This window comes from Cervus canadensis, chromosome 19 (assembly GCF_019320065.1).
Source record: "Cervus canadensis isolate Bull #8, Minnesota chromosome 19, ASM1932006v1, whole genome shotgun sequence".
Lineage (NCBI taxonomy): Eukaryota > Metazoa > Chordata > Mammalia > Artiodactyla > Cervidae > Cervus > Cervus canadensis.
Window position 1 is genome coordinate 44101182 of NC_057404.1, and position 18007 is coordinate 44119188.

Genomic DNA, 18007 nt, shown 5'->3' on the forward strand with positions numbered 1-18007 from the left:
GGAAAGTAATACAGAGGAGATCTTTTGGATAGGTATAATATCTTCTCTTTTTATTCACATAAGTTTTTTCTGCCCCTTATTGTAATTAACTGCAAAGCAACTCCTGGTGGCTCAGATGGTAAAGAGTCTGCCTGCAATATAGGAGACCCAGGTTCAATCCCTGGGTTGGGAAGATTCCCTGAAGAAGGGAATGGCTACCCAGGCCAGTATTCTTGCCTGGATAATTCCATGGATAGAGGAACTTGATGGGCTGCTGTCCATGGAGTTGCAGAGAATTGGATATGACTGAGCAACTAACTCTTTCATAAAGCCACTAGGATTTCATTTTGTGGTCTTCATAGCAGTTTTTTTTTTTTTTTTAAACCATTATTTTAAAAATAAATTCTCTAATTTTCTTGTCCTTACTTGATTAAAATTATAATGATTTTGATCTTATCAACCAGGTAACATTTTTAAAAAATCATTTCTTAGGGACAAATTTAATTTTTGTTTCACATATTTTTCATTAGCCTCTTCCTTAAATACATTTTCTCAAGTGTAATTAACAAATGTGGTGCAGTACCTCCTGAGCTGTCTGGATAATAGCAGAGCAGCCTGGCATGTTGATTAACTGGAATGACCTGTCATGTAGAGTGAAAGTCCTCCATTTTTTTAAAGATGAATTATTGTTGCTTAATTACAATTTATTTCAAAAGGAGGGAAAGATGTCATATGCATCTAACAAATAAGAATAAATCACTACCAAGGGAAGTAACGGAAAGTGAGGAAATGAGAACATTTCTTATTTGATTAATTTATCATGGCTTAAAGCTCAATTCCCTTAGCTCATAATCTGTTTTCAGGCAACTAAGTATTTTGTTGAGAGTTAGAAACTTTTTTACTCCCAAAGTACCATTTAGACAGTATTTTTCAAACTTTTTTACTTTTCATAGTAAATGATGCATTTTACAAAATGATTGAGCATACAAGTATACATCTTTATATTATACATATAAATGCAAAATAATCTGCCTTACGACATGCTATTTACCCTGATATTTTCTATTTTATTTCAGTTTTTTTTTAAACCAGATATATTGATTTTAAAATCTCTTAATGGGTCATAAGCAGCAGTTTGAAAGACACTAATTTAGGGGATTATTCTTTGAAGAAAATAAGTGGTTCCTTGATCATCTGTTCAATCAAGAGCATTTTTTGCCAGGCAGTGGTTTAAGCACTTGTAGTATACACAGGGCATTAGACATAAACCCTGTTCTTATAGTCAGTTCTTATTTAACCTTAAAGTCTAGTTAAAATAAATCATATATATGTGTGAAATTTTTCATTAATTTTCATCCTTTCTGGCTTCTGTTTTGGCACTGATTATAACTAGATATATCTGTAGAGATTTTCTGTGATTTGACCTTTTTACTTTTTCTGTTCATAATTATAAGTCATAATCTGTTTGTAACATTATAACTGTTTCTATGGAAACAGCATTCAGTATCTTACAAAGAAGAAGAACATTCTAATTTTTAAAGAAACAAGTTTGGTGGTGGTGCTAGGGAGAAAACATCTGACCAAGGCAAAATAAACGTTAATTTACATCAGGGGTAATGGTTTCAATTGTATTTAATTTGAATAAATAAGTCTTTCTTTAAATGCTGCATCATCATAAAAAAGCAACAAACTGCTGATACAGGCAACTACATGGATGAATCTCAGAATCATACTGCTAAATGAAAAGAACCACATTTTGTGATTCCATTTTCATGAAATTCTAGAAAAGGCAGAATTATACACATGAGAAGCAGATCAGGAATTGCCTGCAACTGACTGGGGGGCAGAGCCTGATTGCCAGCAGTCACAGGAAACCTCTGTGTGACATTGGGCGTTCCAGTAGTAGGTTATGGCGGTAGTTGCACAACTGTATAAATTTACTAAAACTCATTCTGTGAACTGTACCCTTAAAAGGTATGAATTTTGTGGTATGTAAGGTTACTTCAATCAGCTCTTATAACAAACAAAAATTATGTATAATAATATGTTTTGTTCTTTTTCCGCCTAGGTAATCATCTGCAGGAAACTTTCTGGAAAGCTGGTAGAATTCCCACTGCTGGCTGCCTGGTACCAGAGGATTCAGGAAGTGCCAAGAGTGCAAACGGCAGCTTCTCAGTGTGGGATCCAATTTCTCAGTTTACCAGAATTACAGACCGCCTCAAGTCAACAGCCCCCAAACTTAGATGAGACCCCATGTGCAGAGGAGCAAAATGATCCTTCGTTCATTGGAGGACCAAGACCCACTATGACTAAATTAATGGTAATTCAGTTGTTTTTATTAAAATTTTGTTTGAAAGATTGCATGTGATAAAAGTTGCTTAGTATACTACCCCAACTTGTAATTATCTATTGACATTTTGTTATGAATTTTATTTACATCAGTCTTGACCAATCACACTTTCTGCTAGTCTTTGCATTTAAGTGACAATGTAAATTGAATACATACAGTAAATTGAAGATTTTTACTATTATGTGTCTTTGGAGACAAACGAGTCAGGATATATATTTTTAAGAGTATTTTTCTCAAAACATTTTGTTTTACATTTGATACGCCAAAGTCATATCACATCTGGTCAAGTTTATTGTTTTAACCTGATGTTTTTCTGTTGCAAGGAACTAGTCTTGGTTTTTTAATTTTGAGGTGATGATTTGAATTAAAGAAAGGAGAATGATTATCTCAATTTATTTGCCAAGGTTTTGTCTAAATTTAAGATTTTTGAATTCTGTTTTTACTTTAGTCCTTGATTTTATGACCTTATATATAATAAGAATGCATGTCATTTATTTTTCTCTGTTTATAGCATAATTAGTTTCTAATGGTACTAAGTGTATAAGTTTTCACCAATAGGCTTGCTTTTCAATATCATTCAAAACAATGTGCAAAGAAACTTCCCTGTCTGGTCCAGTGGCTAAGACTGTGTTCCTAATGCAGAGGGCCCAGGTTTGACCCCTGGCCAGGGAACTAGAGACCACATGCTACATACAATTAAGACCTGGTGCAGCCACATAAATAAATAAACATTTAAAAATATTTACAAAAATGGCTTGCTTTTAACTTAGACTACTTTATTTGATTTATTTGAATAGGGAATTCATGAAGTAATTTGAGCTGGTCATCTGAGTTGTATTGGCAAAAAAATTGGTATATTTTTCTTAACTTGGGTTAGGAAGTATTTGAGTTCTAGTGTTAACAAAGTTCTTTGATTTAGAAAAGCACAGGAAGATGTTAGTAGTAACACCAGCTCCTCATCTCTTCAGCTATGCTTTGTTAGCCTAGTGATGAAACAATGAAACAGGAGTTGATTGTAGAAGATATAGTAGTATGATGTGTCTTGATTGGATGGTTATATTGTTCAGCAATCTTTCATTTACCTCCTGATTGGTTTTTTTTTTTTAAACAAGTGTCAGGAGAGTATCTTTGTATTAAAATACTAATTTAAAAATTTTAGCAAACCAATAATCCGTGCTTTTATTTGAATTCATACTTTTACAGAGTCTTGAAAAAAGATTGGTAATTCAGATTTTTCTGCCCATGCTTTTCCAGCAACAAAATGATATTAGGAAAAACATTTGCATTTGTTCCATTTTAGAATATTTATAAAAAAGAGATAAATATATTCAGAGAAAAGTTAAACAATCATAAAAATAAACCCTTTGTAATAATATTAAAAATATAAAGGAATCCTGAGATTTTAGCTTACAGGGGATGAGTTAGAAGCAAATTCCAAGATAGGGTTAGATGTGCTGCAGGAATACTGAGGGGAACATCTGTGAGGGAAAGTGGGGAGGGCGCCAAAGAAGGGTGCAAGAGCCTTCAGAAGGTGGTGCAGGTTTGACCAGTGTGTGTGAAAGCAGGAAAGGAAGGAAGGTTGCATCGGTGCAATTCGGAATCCTTGAGTTTCAATCCTCTGTCACAGAGTTCCGTATTTCTCAAAAGTGGCCTGCACTCAGTCTGTGTGCCTGAGACTTACTTAGTCACTGACTTGGCAATATCCCTGGGAAGGCTATGTTAGAGACCAGGTGACTTGGGTTCCAGGCCCAGCTTTGTAGTCAAGCTAACATTATTATTATACCTTCAGTAAGGGTTTAACCAAAAGGTCTCAATTTCTCCTTTTATAAATTAGGAGCGTGAGGTGTACATTTGTATATGCATCATTTCTAATTTTAAACCTTTATGATTGTATGAAAGTTTACTGGGACATCACATCAGCAATTTTAAAAGAACAAAGTTTTCAAATCTAAAAATAAATTAAAACTTCGATTTTCTTTTAATTCTATCTTGATTGTGTGTATTGGATACATTTTTTTCTTTTTATCACTTTCCTAGCTTTATTAAAGAAGTTCACCAAAGTAACATTTTCCTTTTTAATAGGGCATTGTTTTTGCTAAGTTTCTCCTTGTCGTATATTTAAAAGACAATAGTATATCAAATTAACATTCTGTGAATGTATTAATTTTATTTATACTGTAATTTTTGATTTCTGAATAGTCAGAGTTTGTGTGTGTGTTTGCCTTTTTTTTTTTTTTTTTTTCCAGTTGCATGAGGACACATGAAATTGGCCCTAAGTAGATGTGTAAAATACAAAAAATTTTCTTGGTAGTGCTCCCATCTCACCTTTTTTTCCTTCTGTTTTCTCTGGCACAGTCTTGCCTCCAAAATCTCCCGTATTCTCAAGAGGTTTTAAATTTGTTTATTCATCCAGTCAGTCAAAAGATGTACATGTATTTACTAAACAACAGACATTTTTCTGAATGTTGGATATATGAAGAACAAATTGGACTGCCCTCCTGGATGTTCCATTCTGGTGGGGGAGGTGAATAAAAACCACAAGTAAATATGTAACACATTAGCTAATGATAAGTGTTATACAAATAATGTGGGATGAGGGGACTGGAGATGTTGGAGGTCATGATCATATTTTAGATAAGGTGGTCAAGAAGGCTTAACTGATGAGGTGAAGACATTGATCAGATGACCAGAATGAACATTTGAAGGTTTGGAGGGTATGTTCTAGGCATATGGTCCAGCTAGTAGAAGACCCTGAACAAATTTACAGAGACAGAAAGTGGATCAGTAGTTGCCCAGGGCAGGGAACTATGGGCAGAGAATAGAGAGTGTCTGCTAATGGGTATGGGATGTCTTTTTTTGAGATGATGAAAATGTTCTCAAATTAGATAATGGTGATGGTTACACAACCATGAATATTTTAAAAACCATTGTATTATACTCTTTAAAGGGACAGATTTGGGAATTCCCTGGTGGTCCAGTGGCTAAGACTCTGCGCTCCTGATGCAGGGGGGCTGGGTTCGATCCCTGGTCAGGGAACTGGATCCCACATGCCACAACTAAGACTCTATGCAGCCAAATGAATAAAAATAAATGTTAAAAAAAAAAAAATAAAAAAAAAAAAAAAATAAAGGGACAGATTTTATGGCATAAAAATTATATTTCAAAATAGGTGCATTTTATAAAAGACCCCAAGTTAAGAATGAGTGTGGTAAAATGAGGAATAGCAGGAAGTTCAGTATGGCTAGACTGGACTAAGGGAGTTAAAGGAAAGAGGTGATGATGTCAAAGAGATATGTTTATCTTTCTGGAGGCAGGTAAGTACTCTGGCCTCTATATCTGTAGCTATATCTATGCCCCAACAACAGAATCTTTTTACTATCTCCTTTTGGACTAGAATTCAGCTAGTCTTCATGGTGGAAACTAATCTCCTAAACTAACTGATACAAGGGGGTTAATGATTGATTTTCAGGGATTTTTCTTTTGAATAAGATATTCCTGGAGGTTAAAAATAAATAAACAATTCCAGAACCATGGGTATCTATCCTGTGGGCTGTGGACACAGAATATGATTACAAGGGGTCTGGAAATCCATGAGTATGCCATGCAACTGTCTGTAGATCAAATAAATAAATGTATAACATTCAACATGAGGAAGGAACTTGAGAATTTTTTTATATATGGAAGAGGGAAGATCATTCTTTTAAATGTTGGGAACTAGTTGGTTAAACAAAAGGGATCCTTTTCTAGAGACTTTGTAGGTCCCCGTAAGAGACTAGTATGGATGATATTTGGGGTGCATGTTAAAGTGGGACTTTTTGATCCTTTAAACATGGCTGCTAGGCTGTAGCAACTTTTGAATAATACATGACAGACTTTGATAGATGTATGCAGAGTTAGTTTTGATTATGTGGATTGTTTTTGATAATAGTTTTATTCTCAGGTGACTTTTCTCTTTGACACCTAATATTTCTAGGTGGCTTATTACTTCTGTGTCACTTCAGGTAATAATTTTAGTAGGAAATTTAATAGGAAAATAACCATACTGTTAAGAAACTCAACATTTATTTCTCATTTTGGGGGGAAGAATACTTTTCAAAAACATCTTGATCAATATTTCTTCTGCTTTACTTGTTTCTGACTTCTGTTTGCAAGAAGTCAGGGTAAGTGTTTAAAGAGTTTTAACAGGAAGCAGAGAACAAGGTCAAATACAAATTTTCGTGATATTCTCAGATCCCATAGTGTGAATCTAAAGGGAATCTATTTGGGTTTATTTAAGATCAAGAAACAAGCAAGCAAACAAAAAGTAGGCTACACTGTGATAACAAAATTAGAGAAGGAGAACAGACCACCTGTTCATTCATTCACCAAGCATTCATTCCGTGTTACACCAGGCAGTGCATCAGACTCAACTGTGTGTTAATATGGCCTGTGGAACTCAATTACATCTCTTCACAGATAATTTACTTTTCTCTCTGGGTGGCTGTATGTGAAATATTTTTCTGATGTTTATCACAAGTTCCTACTTCTTGAAATATCTTGTGATATTCTGCAGTCATGGAATAGCTAGAAATATTTGAGAGAGAATATTTCAACATATATCTCTTATGTAACAATATTTTGAGAAATGCTTGATGTTTATTAAAATTTGTATTTCACCTTGCCAGTGTAGAAAATAGAATTTGGTGTTCTAGAACATAACAGGATTGTACTAATTCGTTAATTTGGAAAGGGCCTCTCTCCTTTTCCAGGAAAAAGGCATTGAAGTGATGTTTTCTCCCCACCCCTGCCCTACTTGGACCCTTGATTGGGATATACTTCCTGCAGCAGTGAGCCCAAAAGAAGGTAAATTATTTTTTGTTTTTTCTCATTAAATTTTATTCATACTCTGGATACCCTCCTCATCCATCTTCCAGTTCTCTAGTTCTCTCTTTTACTGTATCTAACATTCTGATTATACTATCCATGGAGTTTTCATTTTACTTTTATTACAAAAATTTTACATATATACATTGCTTTAATTTAGTATTTCCCACATTTGCTATATCTGTTCTTTTTTTTTCTTTGCTGAAGTATTTTGAAACCTATCCCAGATAATATGTCACCCATAGTATACACATCTAAACAATATTGACATCTTAAATAATCACCATGTCATTATTATGTTTAATAAAAATCAACAAAAATTCCTTCATCATCTAATAACCACTTCATAATAATTTCCCCCAATTATTTTAAATATTATTTGAAAAAATATTTTGATAGATTTTTTAGTTAAATATATTATTTATTGCTAAAAACTACATTTGATATGTTTATTTTGATGATAAACTTTTCCTTGCTTATGTTTCAATTTTCTCTTTTTGTAACTGTTTAAACATAGTGATTTTATATGCTGCATATATTATTTCTAATAGCTGATATTCATTGAGGTATAATTCTTCTGTTCATTGTTTCTGTTGACTTCACTCCTGGTGTCTCATATCCCTGTTAATTTTGTAATTTTAGATTCTGAATTCCTTTTTTGGGTTCCCAAATCTTGGAATCTTGGGAGACCTGGTTAGAAATGAATTTCCATAGTTAGGATTTATGTTTGTGTATGCCAGACATCTTAAACTATTGCACTTAATGCTCTGGAACGTACTTTTGCAGGTTGCGATTCCTTCAGCCTTTTCTATCTAGCACTGAGGCTTACACAGAAAATTAACTTTTTTCACTTTTCTTTGTTGTTGAATAGAGCTTTTTTTAAAAAAAAGTATACCTCTTTTCATAGTGCATATAGCTTTTCAAGGTTTCTGCTTTCATGTAGTGATGCTAGTTTCAGCTCTCCACACGCTAGGAATCAAGGGCTGGCCTCTCTTCTTCTTCTTGCTGTTAAAGCCTAGAGCCCTCTTATCAGCAGATGCCCTCCAGGCAGCTGTGGTGTCAGTTCCAGATGATTACACTGTGTTTTAGTCCCTTTCCCCCTTTTTCAGGTCCGATGGATTTTCCTTACTCTCAGAAGTCCAATCAGACAGGTCAAGGATAATAGTTGAAGTTTAAATACCATTTTAGGTATTTTTAGGGGAGGAACACTTTCATAGCTCAGCGTTCTATTTCTTTAACTGTTTATGTGTTCTTTAGTTTTATACTAATCTAAATATAAGATTTAATTTTTAAAGGACTCTTTAAAATCATTTGCCTTCCTTTTTCATATTCTTCTCTTCTATGATACATCCTGACATTCCTGTATCTCACTAATCACTTCTGTTCTGTTAATCAACAAAACATTTTAGAATTCTTCCAAAATGGAAGAAGATTATGTTGGATGGTTAAGAATGCTGCTGCAAAGATATTTTATAAATATGAAATTTATTTTTTGTTTTTATTAACTATGTGAAAAATAGTCACTAGTGAATTTGTTAATGTTTTAATTTAGATTTTTTTGGCATTTTACAAAGCTTAAATGTTTTTATTGTACATACAATTAAATTTTCTATACTCTTCAGTTATAGTATTTTGAGTTTTGAATATATATATGAGTATATAGAATTTTGAATATAGATTTTGAATGGGTTAAACCTATAGTTTACTAAATAAAAGTCAAATTTTTATTAATACTTACATTAAAATGAAAACAGCATCTTAAGTGCCGCATGTTTTTCTTTAACTATAATTAATTTACTATGAAGGCAAAATGGTATTTTCACTTATTAATATGAACACTCAATTATATCTGCTAACAACTCGGAAATTTGACATTAAGCATTCATGTCTGGTTGTTGTACTGGTTAGAAATGCATATCTAATGGAGCTCATGGAATATATTACTCATTAAATTCCTTTAATTGATCACTTTGTTTTAATAAATGTTATGACAAAGATGGAGCTATAACAGTGGATCTCATGGTATACTCACATTTCATTTACTGTAAAAGGTTTGTAGTCTTCTTTAACTAAGGTAGAGTTGTGGTATTTTTCAATGTTCTGTTTTCAGTTCTGGTAATTTCAATATTGCACAGTTAATAGGATCTTTTTGAAATGAAATTATTGTACATCATGGTGCAGATGTCACTATGAATGTGTTCTCATGATTTGTGCTCTGGTACTATCTTTTAGGAGAAATTAAATTCTACTAAGTTATTATTGGTACTTGGTTCATTTGAATGTTTCAGAAACCAGCTCTATTTACATCAAGATTATGGTGCATGAGAATCAGCTTCTTTACCATCAGAGACTGTATTAATTCTCATGATAGACTCTAACATATTTCATAAATCTATCTAATCTCGTTCACTCTGCTCACCCATTTCTCCCCCTCCATCTTATGTACCAGCCCCTAAATTTCTTGCTGTTTTCCTTCTAAGATCTGTATTTTCTCTCTCCACACCTTCATCTTTATTTTTCTTGCAACCTTAAATATTCCTCTATTTCCCATTTCTTTGAAATTATATTCATCTTTTAAGAATTAACAAAGCTTCTTCATCGGTTATGGAATCAGACTGCCTGAGTTTGAAACCTGGGTTACTAGCTAGCTAGATAACCTACAGCCAGATTCCTCTCTGAGAATGTCTGAATTCTCTGTATTCTCAACTGACAGTTCTCTGTACCTCAATGGCCTCATCTGCAAATAGTGGTAATAATACTACTTACCTTATGAGATTATTGGTACATTCAGTGAACTAATATGTAAAAAGTACAGTGCCAAACTATAAGTAATAACTGTTAAAAAATACTAATATAGTAGTCAGAATTAATGACTTCCTTTCAATATTCCTTTAGTATTTCTTACACTTCATTTTTGATACTTATAGAATACTTCTCTTATACTATGTTTACATGCATATTTTCCTTCTCCAATAAACTGTGAACTTTTAAAATATAGGACTCCTGTGAATAGGTCCTCAATATATTTTTTAAATAAATTGAATTGGATTGAGACTGTAGATCCTTTTTCTTCCCCCCTTGTGTATGTGTCAGTCAGTCAGTCGTGTCCAGCTCTTTGCGACCCCGTGGACTATAGCCTGCCAGGCTCCTCTGTCCAGGGAATTCTCTAAGCAAGAATACTGGAGTGGGTTGTTATTCCCTTCTCCATTTTCCCCCCTTGGTGTTCAGTAAGTATTTATTGAGAAATGAACAACTTCAGGGTCTGCGGAGGAGTGTTCTGCCTCCAACACCATTTTCCATCCACGTGAGAGTGAATTTTTTGCTTAGGAGGGCTGAGCTTGACCCCAGACGTTCCTAGAGAGGAGGAAGTTTTTGACTGGGGAGTTTGGGAACTTCTGAGTCAGGACAAAACTTATGTCAATCCAGATGACCAAGGAGCTGTGACACCTAAGATAGAGTTACATCCAAAAGATATGTCTGGGGGCCTGTATTTACTATTTAATTTCTGGTCCTGATGAAAATTAAAATAACTAAAGTCTTGGAGCTATAGAGGTTCCCAGAATTGTGGTAACCATACAGATCCTTTTCTTTTTTTAAAACTTCCAGGCAATTTTTTTGTCTCATAGAGATTTAAAAGGCTAAAATAGTTGGGATTATTTAGTTTTAAGAGAAGAGAACTGAATATTTCATTTACATTATTATTTTTATTGTTGTTGTTACTATTATTATTATATGTTTTTAAACGGACTGTTTGGGAGTAAGTTGCAGACATCATGACTTCACTTCTCTGTACTTACCTCCTTTAAGAACAAGGACACTTTCTTATATAGCCGTAGTACAATGATCAAAACAGGATATTTACTTTAGTAGGTACTTTTATCTAATGTAGAGTTCAGAAGATTCTAGTACATTTAGTTGTCATGTCACTTTAGTTTCCTTTAATGTCAAATGTTTCTCAGATGTTTTTTGTCTTTCATAACATGAACTTTTTTGAAGGGTTCTGGCCAAGTTTTTGGTAGGCTGTCTCTCAATTTGGATTTGTCTAATGTTTCCTCATAATTGGATTCACTTTACGCATTTTCAGTGGGAATGCCACAGAAATGATGTTGCATCCTTCTCAGTGCTTCATTATCAGAAGGCAGATTATGTCTGCTTGGGCCCAGTTATGTTAAATTTCATCATTTGGTTAAGGTGGGATCTGCCAGGGGTCTCCACTGTCATATTACTATTTTGCTATACTGACTTAGGTAGTTTGTGGGGAGATATAAGACTACATAATAACTTGTTTCTTTTCAATCTTTCATTTACTAGTTTATATTCATTTGATGCTTCTTGCCTGTGATAGTTGCAAAATAGTGATTTTTCAACTCCATCATATTTCTATATTTATTAGTTGTCGCTGTACTGTAAGAAAGCCTTCTTTCTCTTTCTCCTTTCTTTCTTTTATCTTTACTTTTTTTCTTTCTTCCTTTTAACTCATAAATGTTTTAAGTTAAGTTTCAGTGCTCAAGTCGTTGTAGCTGCCTTCAGGCTAGCTCCTGATCCTTTGGAAATGCCCCAATTGTTCTATGACTATGTCCTTAATTTTTGGTATATCAAAATACTACAGACTCTTTTTGTCATTTCCCTGCCCAAGCCCTAGAATCAACTGTTTCTCCAAGGAACCCTGGTTCCTCTTAGTAGAGAATGGTATTTAGAAACTAAGATTTGGGTACTAGGCATGCTCTTTGGTAGCACTGTTGCTTCTCGGTTCTCTTAGCAGAGAGATGTGGGCTTCCCAGGTGGCGCTAGTGGTAAAGGGCCCACCTGCCCGTGCAGATTAGACATAGCAGACACAGGTTCGATCCCTGAGTCGAGAAGATCCCCTGGAGGCGGACACAGCAACCTACTCCAGTATTCTTGCCTGGAGAATCCGATGGACAGATGAGACTGGCAGGCTGCAGTCCATAGAGTTGCAGAGTCAGACACGACTGAAGCCATTAGCAGACACACAGCAGAGAGATATAGATTGATCCATTAGGAAATAGATGTATGTGTCTATACATCTGTGTACACACACACATAATCATACACATCAGTATCTACTGCTGGATCTATATATCAATGTCTGTAATCTATATATATTGAAAAATCGTGATTTTTTACTGATACATCTAATCCCATCCAGTACCATAAGGTTCTTCCTAGTTTTTCTGAATTCAGTATCTGTATCTACCTTTCACAACAGTAAAAACTATAGCACCCAATATCACCTATGTTTTTGCTCATTGGTTCAGTCCCTCAGTATTTAGACAGTAATTTCAGAATTATTTTACCCATATCTATGTGAAAAATATACCTACTAAGTTGAGTTCCAGTTTAAGTTATTTTCACTTTTGAATTGAGTGTGTATGGTCACAGTTCTCATGCAGGTAGTTGTGATCACATGGTTCTACAGAAGATGAATTGTGAAAAGTGAAATGTTTGAGTTAGTATTAATCATTGTCCCCTGATAGAAAATCTTCAACCAACAGTCTGCACTGAGAAGATCCAGACGATAGCATAATCCATCTTTCCATTTGTCCTCAAATAACTGTGATTTCCTACTTTAATGAACTAGTATATATACTGTGAGCCTGAAGACTACTTTTGTTAAGTCCAGTGACACCTCTGTGCTTGCCTTTGGAATTTTTGCCCTCTAAGTATGAAAGAGAGAATAAATAGAGTCTTTTGCCTTAAGACCTAGAATAGAGCTGCTTTAAGACACTCACTCCATGGATATTTCCCTGCAGCCTTTCTGTTCTCCAGCAGTTTTAGGTGGATGGTTCCTGCATTAGGAGTGGCTTCTAGTCCCTAATGACCATATCAATCATATAGAAGGGAGGAGTCAGAAGCATGACCTTATAGGAGATAAAAGCAATAAAAGATAGTTACTTAGGTATTGTTCCGGCTATAATCCCTTTTTTTGGTATATTCAGAGTTCCACTATTTTAGAAATATGGTCCACTTAGGTATACATGTGGCCTTGGTTTTGCTTTTGAGCTGCATGAGAGCACTAACTGCCAGGGAGACTGATATGAGGGTGGTATCTAAAAACCTTAGACATCGCCACTCATTTACCCACCTGCCACCCAATTTAGAGTATATACTTATCAGTTGAGATAAAAGACAAAAAACTGATGTTAGAGTTTTACTAGAAGGAGATAGTAAGATCTCATCTATCTAGAGGTATTGTATTATATAATATATATAATAATCTTATAGATTTCATTTGCTTTGGATAGATATTTATGAATTCTTAGAACAATAATTACAAACTGGTGTATTCTAGTTCCTGCTATATAACTCACTGATTAAATTTATCATTCTAAGGGAATGTATAATTTTTCAATCCTAGTGGCAGGTTATTCAATTAGTATTAAGGTGTTCTTTTTTATCGACTTCTGGTTACAATAGATGACTGAGATTTTTAAATTTGAAAGCTTATCCTGATGAGGATCATTTATGTAAATACAAATTTTTATTTCCCCAGTTGTTTTCCAGAGAGTATTTGGCGTGTAAAAGAATGATTGACCTTAACATTAGAAAAAAATATAAAATAAGTTGGTGATACATGCTATAGCTAGTAAAAGTTGGCCTCAATGCAAAGTTCCTGCCTTTCCCTGACCCTTGTATTATATGCTTCTAGAAACCAATGGGATCACCCTTTCTTTTTCCAGCAGAAGTGATTGGGAAGGGAAGGATGTGGTCAAGGTCTTTGGATAGAGTTGTAGCCAAGATGGAGAATGGTAGGACACAAACAGAGCCTTTTCCTCTATCAGTGATTCTTAAAATTCTTACCAACTCTTAAGGGGTATGGTAAACAGCATTATTTGTTGCTATTGGTGCCAGAAAGTCAGGGATGCTAAAAGTTCACCATAATGAAGAACTGTCTCATCTGTAATACAAACATCATCCTCCTTTGGGGAAAATGAAGCATAAAAGTTTGTTTTAAGGTCTTTAGTTAGAATGTAAGAATGCTATATTGTTCTAAACCATTGCTTTTCAAACTAGGACATCCATCAGAATCATTTGTATGGTATGTTATAACAGAATGCTGGGTTCTACCCCAGAGTCTGAAGCCAGGGCCTAGAGTTTTCATTCCTCAGAAGTATCAACCCTTGCTGCTTCTTATTCTTTAGGGACCACAGGTGGGAGGTTATACCACAGGTAACTGGTACAGTAAGCACATGGGCTGCTTTGATTCCACCAAAGTAAGATGAGCAAGATTGAAGTTTTCTAGTTGTTTTTTTTTCTTGGCAACCCCAAAAATTATTTTTTGCCTCTTAGCACAAAGTCCATCAAATATAAGCCTTTGTGCATACCATTGAACCATTTGGTAACCATGAAAACTTCTACTTTAAGTGAAATATGCTAGCAAATATAAGTGGAAGTAGAAGTATCTTGATAATGTAAATGAAAGTAACTGTTCCTTTCAAGATATTTTTTTTCTTGAAATACTGGTCTTAGATTCTTAAGATGAGATTCAAAATTAGCATACTGTTTGCGTACTTTTAAAAAATTATTCTCCAGTGAGACAATGTAAAGATATAGTCTCCTCAACACATTTTTGTTTATATTGAGTAACTTTAGATTATAAGGCAGTTACATTTTGAACTTTTTGGCATTTAACATACTAAAAGCACACCAAGAGAAGGAGATCAAAGGCTTTTTTTTTTCTTCCGACTTTTATGGGAAAAAAATTCTCTAACATAAATGTTTTTCATTTCTCTAAGTTATACTTAGCTGTGAAACTCAAAACTTGACCATATTTGACTCAGAATTCTACAAATTTATAACTGTTTTCTCTTTCAAGAGTGAGGTTCTCAAGCATTTTGGTGCTTTCCCAAAAGTAATACAATCTTGTATTTAAACTGCATTTTAATCCAAAGCTAAAAGCCTCTAAAGCATAGTGTATATATATACACATATATATAGTGAGAGAGAGAGAGGATTTATATTAAATGGTTTAAAATATAACAAAGTTGCAAAGAACAAGTTTGCTATTTGCTTAGTGGTGCTCTTGGTTTAGTGCCAAACAGGAATACAAATAGGTATAGAGTCTAAGATAGAGAGGTATATCACATATGTATTATATTATTATATATTGTATATATAAATGATGTAAAGCAAGCCATGTGTTAAATTCATCTCTTTTCCTAGTAGAAAGTGAGAGAAGTCAGCTAAAGTAATAGTGGAAAGAACTGAAACTGACAGAGATGTGTAAATTTTTACTTGGCAAATTCTTCCAATTATCATAGCATTAGACACACTCATATAAAAATGTTGGTCTTTTATAAACTACTAGTTAACTGTACTTGGTAATCAAAAGAGGTAGTACTGGTAGTAGGAATATTTTTATATAAATTTGAATGAGTAACCGTTAGGTGACTTTTTTAATTAAAAAGAATTAATACATTGTGTTGTAATCTTTATTTGAAAGGAAGGTGACATAAAGAGGTAGAGAACTAGTGGAAAGGTATCTATTTTTTCAGTGTTATTTTCTTCATGTGGGATTTTAAAAGGTTTAGTTTCTTTGTGTGAAATGTCAAAAGTTTAAATAAGAGAAAGAGAACCATGTAAAATGCACACTCATTACACAGTTGACCTTTGAAAAATGCAGGGGTTTGGGTGCCAATCCTACTTGCTGTTGAGAATCCTTGTATAACTCACAGTGCGCCTTGGGAAGCCAAGGGTTCTCTCGTATCTGCAGTTCTGCATCCACATATTCAACCAACTGTAGATTAAGTTAGCACCACAGTATTTACCGTGAAAAGAATCCACATGTAAGTAGACCTGCGCAGTTCAAACCCAAGTTGTTAAAAAGTCTACAGTACTTGTGTAGTAATAACACATTGATTTATATTTATTTAAGCCTTTTTAACTTAAGCCTTTTAAAAATGCTATACCTATTCAAGGGCTTCCCTGGTGGCTCAGTGGTAGAGAATTCGTCTGCCACTACAGGAGACACGGGTTTGAACCCTGGGTCAGGAAGATCTTTTGGAGAAGGAAATGACAACCCACTCCAATATTCTTGCCTGCAGAATCCCATGGACAGAGGAGCCTGGCGGGCTACAGTCCATGGGGTTGCAAAAGAGTCGGACATGAGTTAGCAACTAAACAAGAACAACAGCAACCACTAGCTGTTTCAGTTTCACGTGAAGAACACTTTAAATAGTTTAATCAGATTCTCCTCAAGTTTTCCTATATGTTTAGCATAACTTTTATCAAAATCCCAACAAGATTTTGAGTAGATATAGACAAGCTTATTCTAAGTTTTATGTGAAAAAGAATTTGGAAAAGAATGGTAGAGAGACTCATTCTACTCAATGTTGACCTCCTGTGTATACACAGTAATTGGAGAGATCAGTAGAATAGAATAGAGAACCTACAAAATGGCATAAAAGCAACTCATTTGGAGAAGGATATTCTTTTTAGCAAATGTTGCTTGATCAATTGGATAGCCATAGACAAAGAAAATGAATATCTAAATTGCATCCCTTATGTAAAAGTTAACTCAAAAAGAATCATGGTTTTAAATGTAAATTTTTAAATTATAAAATATTAGAGTAAAAATATGAAAAAGCTTTGGGATCTGGGGATGTAAAAGAGTTCTTACACATGACACCAAAAGCATAGTGCATTAAAATTTTTTGATAAGTTGGGCTTCATCAAAATTTAAAATGTTTGCTCTGCCAAAAACTCTATTATGAGGGTGATAAAAACAAGCTAAAGACTAGAAGAAGATATTTGCAAACCAGAAATATTTGCAAATTTGACACAGGTCTTGGATCTGGAGTGTATAAAGAACTCTCAAAACTGGAAAGTAAAAAACAAACAAAAAGGAATCCAGTTAGAAAATGGGCAAAAGACATAAACAGTCATTTTACCAATGAGGACATACAGTTGGTGCACATGCACATGAAGAAACTTTCTGCTTCTTAACCATCAGGGAAATGTAACTCAAAACTACAATGAGCTATCTGATAGCTAACATCTATCAGAATGACTAAAATAAAAAAAGTAACACAACCACACATTGACAAGGATGTGGAGAAACTGAATCACTCATACGTTGCTGGTTGGAATGTAAAATAGTACAACCACTCTGAAAAATAGTATGTTACTTTCTTATAAAACTACAGATACAGTTACCCCTGACAGTTGCACTACTGAGCATTTATCCCAGAGAAATGAAAACATACTCATTCAAAAACCTGCACGTGCATGTTCATAGCAACTTTATGCAGAATAGTCCCAAACTGTAAATAACCCTAATGTCCTTCAATGCATACATCATTAAACAAATTCTGATGTGTCTTTGCTGCAGAATCCTCCTCAGCAATGAAAAGGAGTGGACTGGCTATACTTGTAACAACTTGGGTGGATCTCAAGGGCATTATAATTAATGAAAAAAGATTCATCTCAAAAGATCACCTATACTATGTGTTAGTTGCTCCACTGTGTCCGACTCTTTGTGATCTCATGGACTGTGGCCCACCAGGCTTCTCTGTCCATGGAATTCTCCAGACAGACATCCCCTCTCCAGAGAATCTGCTGACTCAGGGATCAAACCCGGGTCTCTTTCATTGAGGGTGGATTCTTTACCATCTGAGCCACCAGGGAAGCCCATATGAACCTGTACATGGGATCAAGGTCCATAAAACTGTACATATGCTCATGAATACAAACATGTTAAACTGACGAAAACTAAGCAAGGTCTGTGGTTAGCAGTATTGTAATAAAAATGATTTTCTAGCTTAGATATTGTACTGTAATTTTATAAGATGCCACGCT

At 34.4% G+C, this 18007-nt stretch overlaps 1 protein-coding gene across 5 annotated transcripts in view; it reads left to right on the top strand.

The window, feature by feature from the left end:
• GSTCD (glutathione S-transferase C-terminal domain containing) overlaps window positions 1-18007 on the top strand; it is a 127925-nt gene that overhangs the window by 17554 nt on the left and 92364 nt on the right. For all 5 annotated transcript variants that reach the window (XM_043438304.1, XM_043438308.1, XM_043438306.1 and 2 more), the window contains exons 4-5: window positions 2048-2299; window positions 7078-7171. In XM_043438304.1, the coding sequence (XP_043294239.1) occupies window positions 2048-2299; window positions 7078-7171 (346 nt within the window). The remainder of the gene's footprint in view (window positions 1-2047; window positions 2300-7077; window positions 7172-18007) is intronic.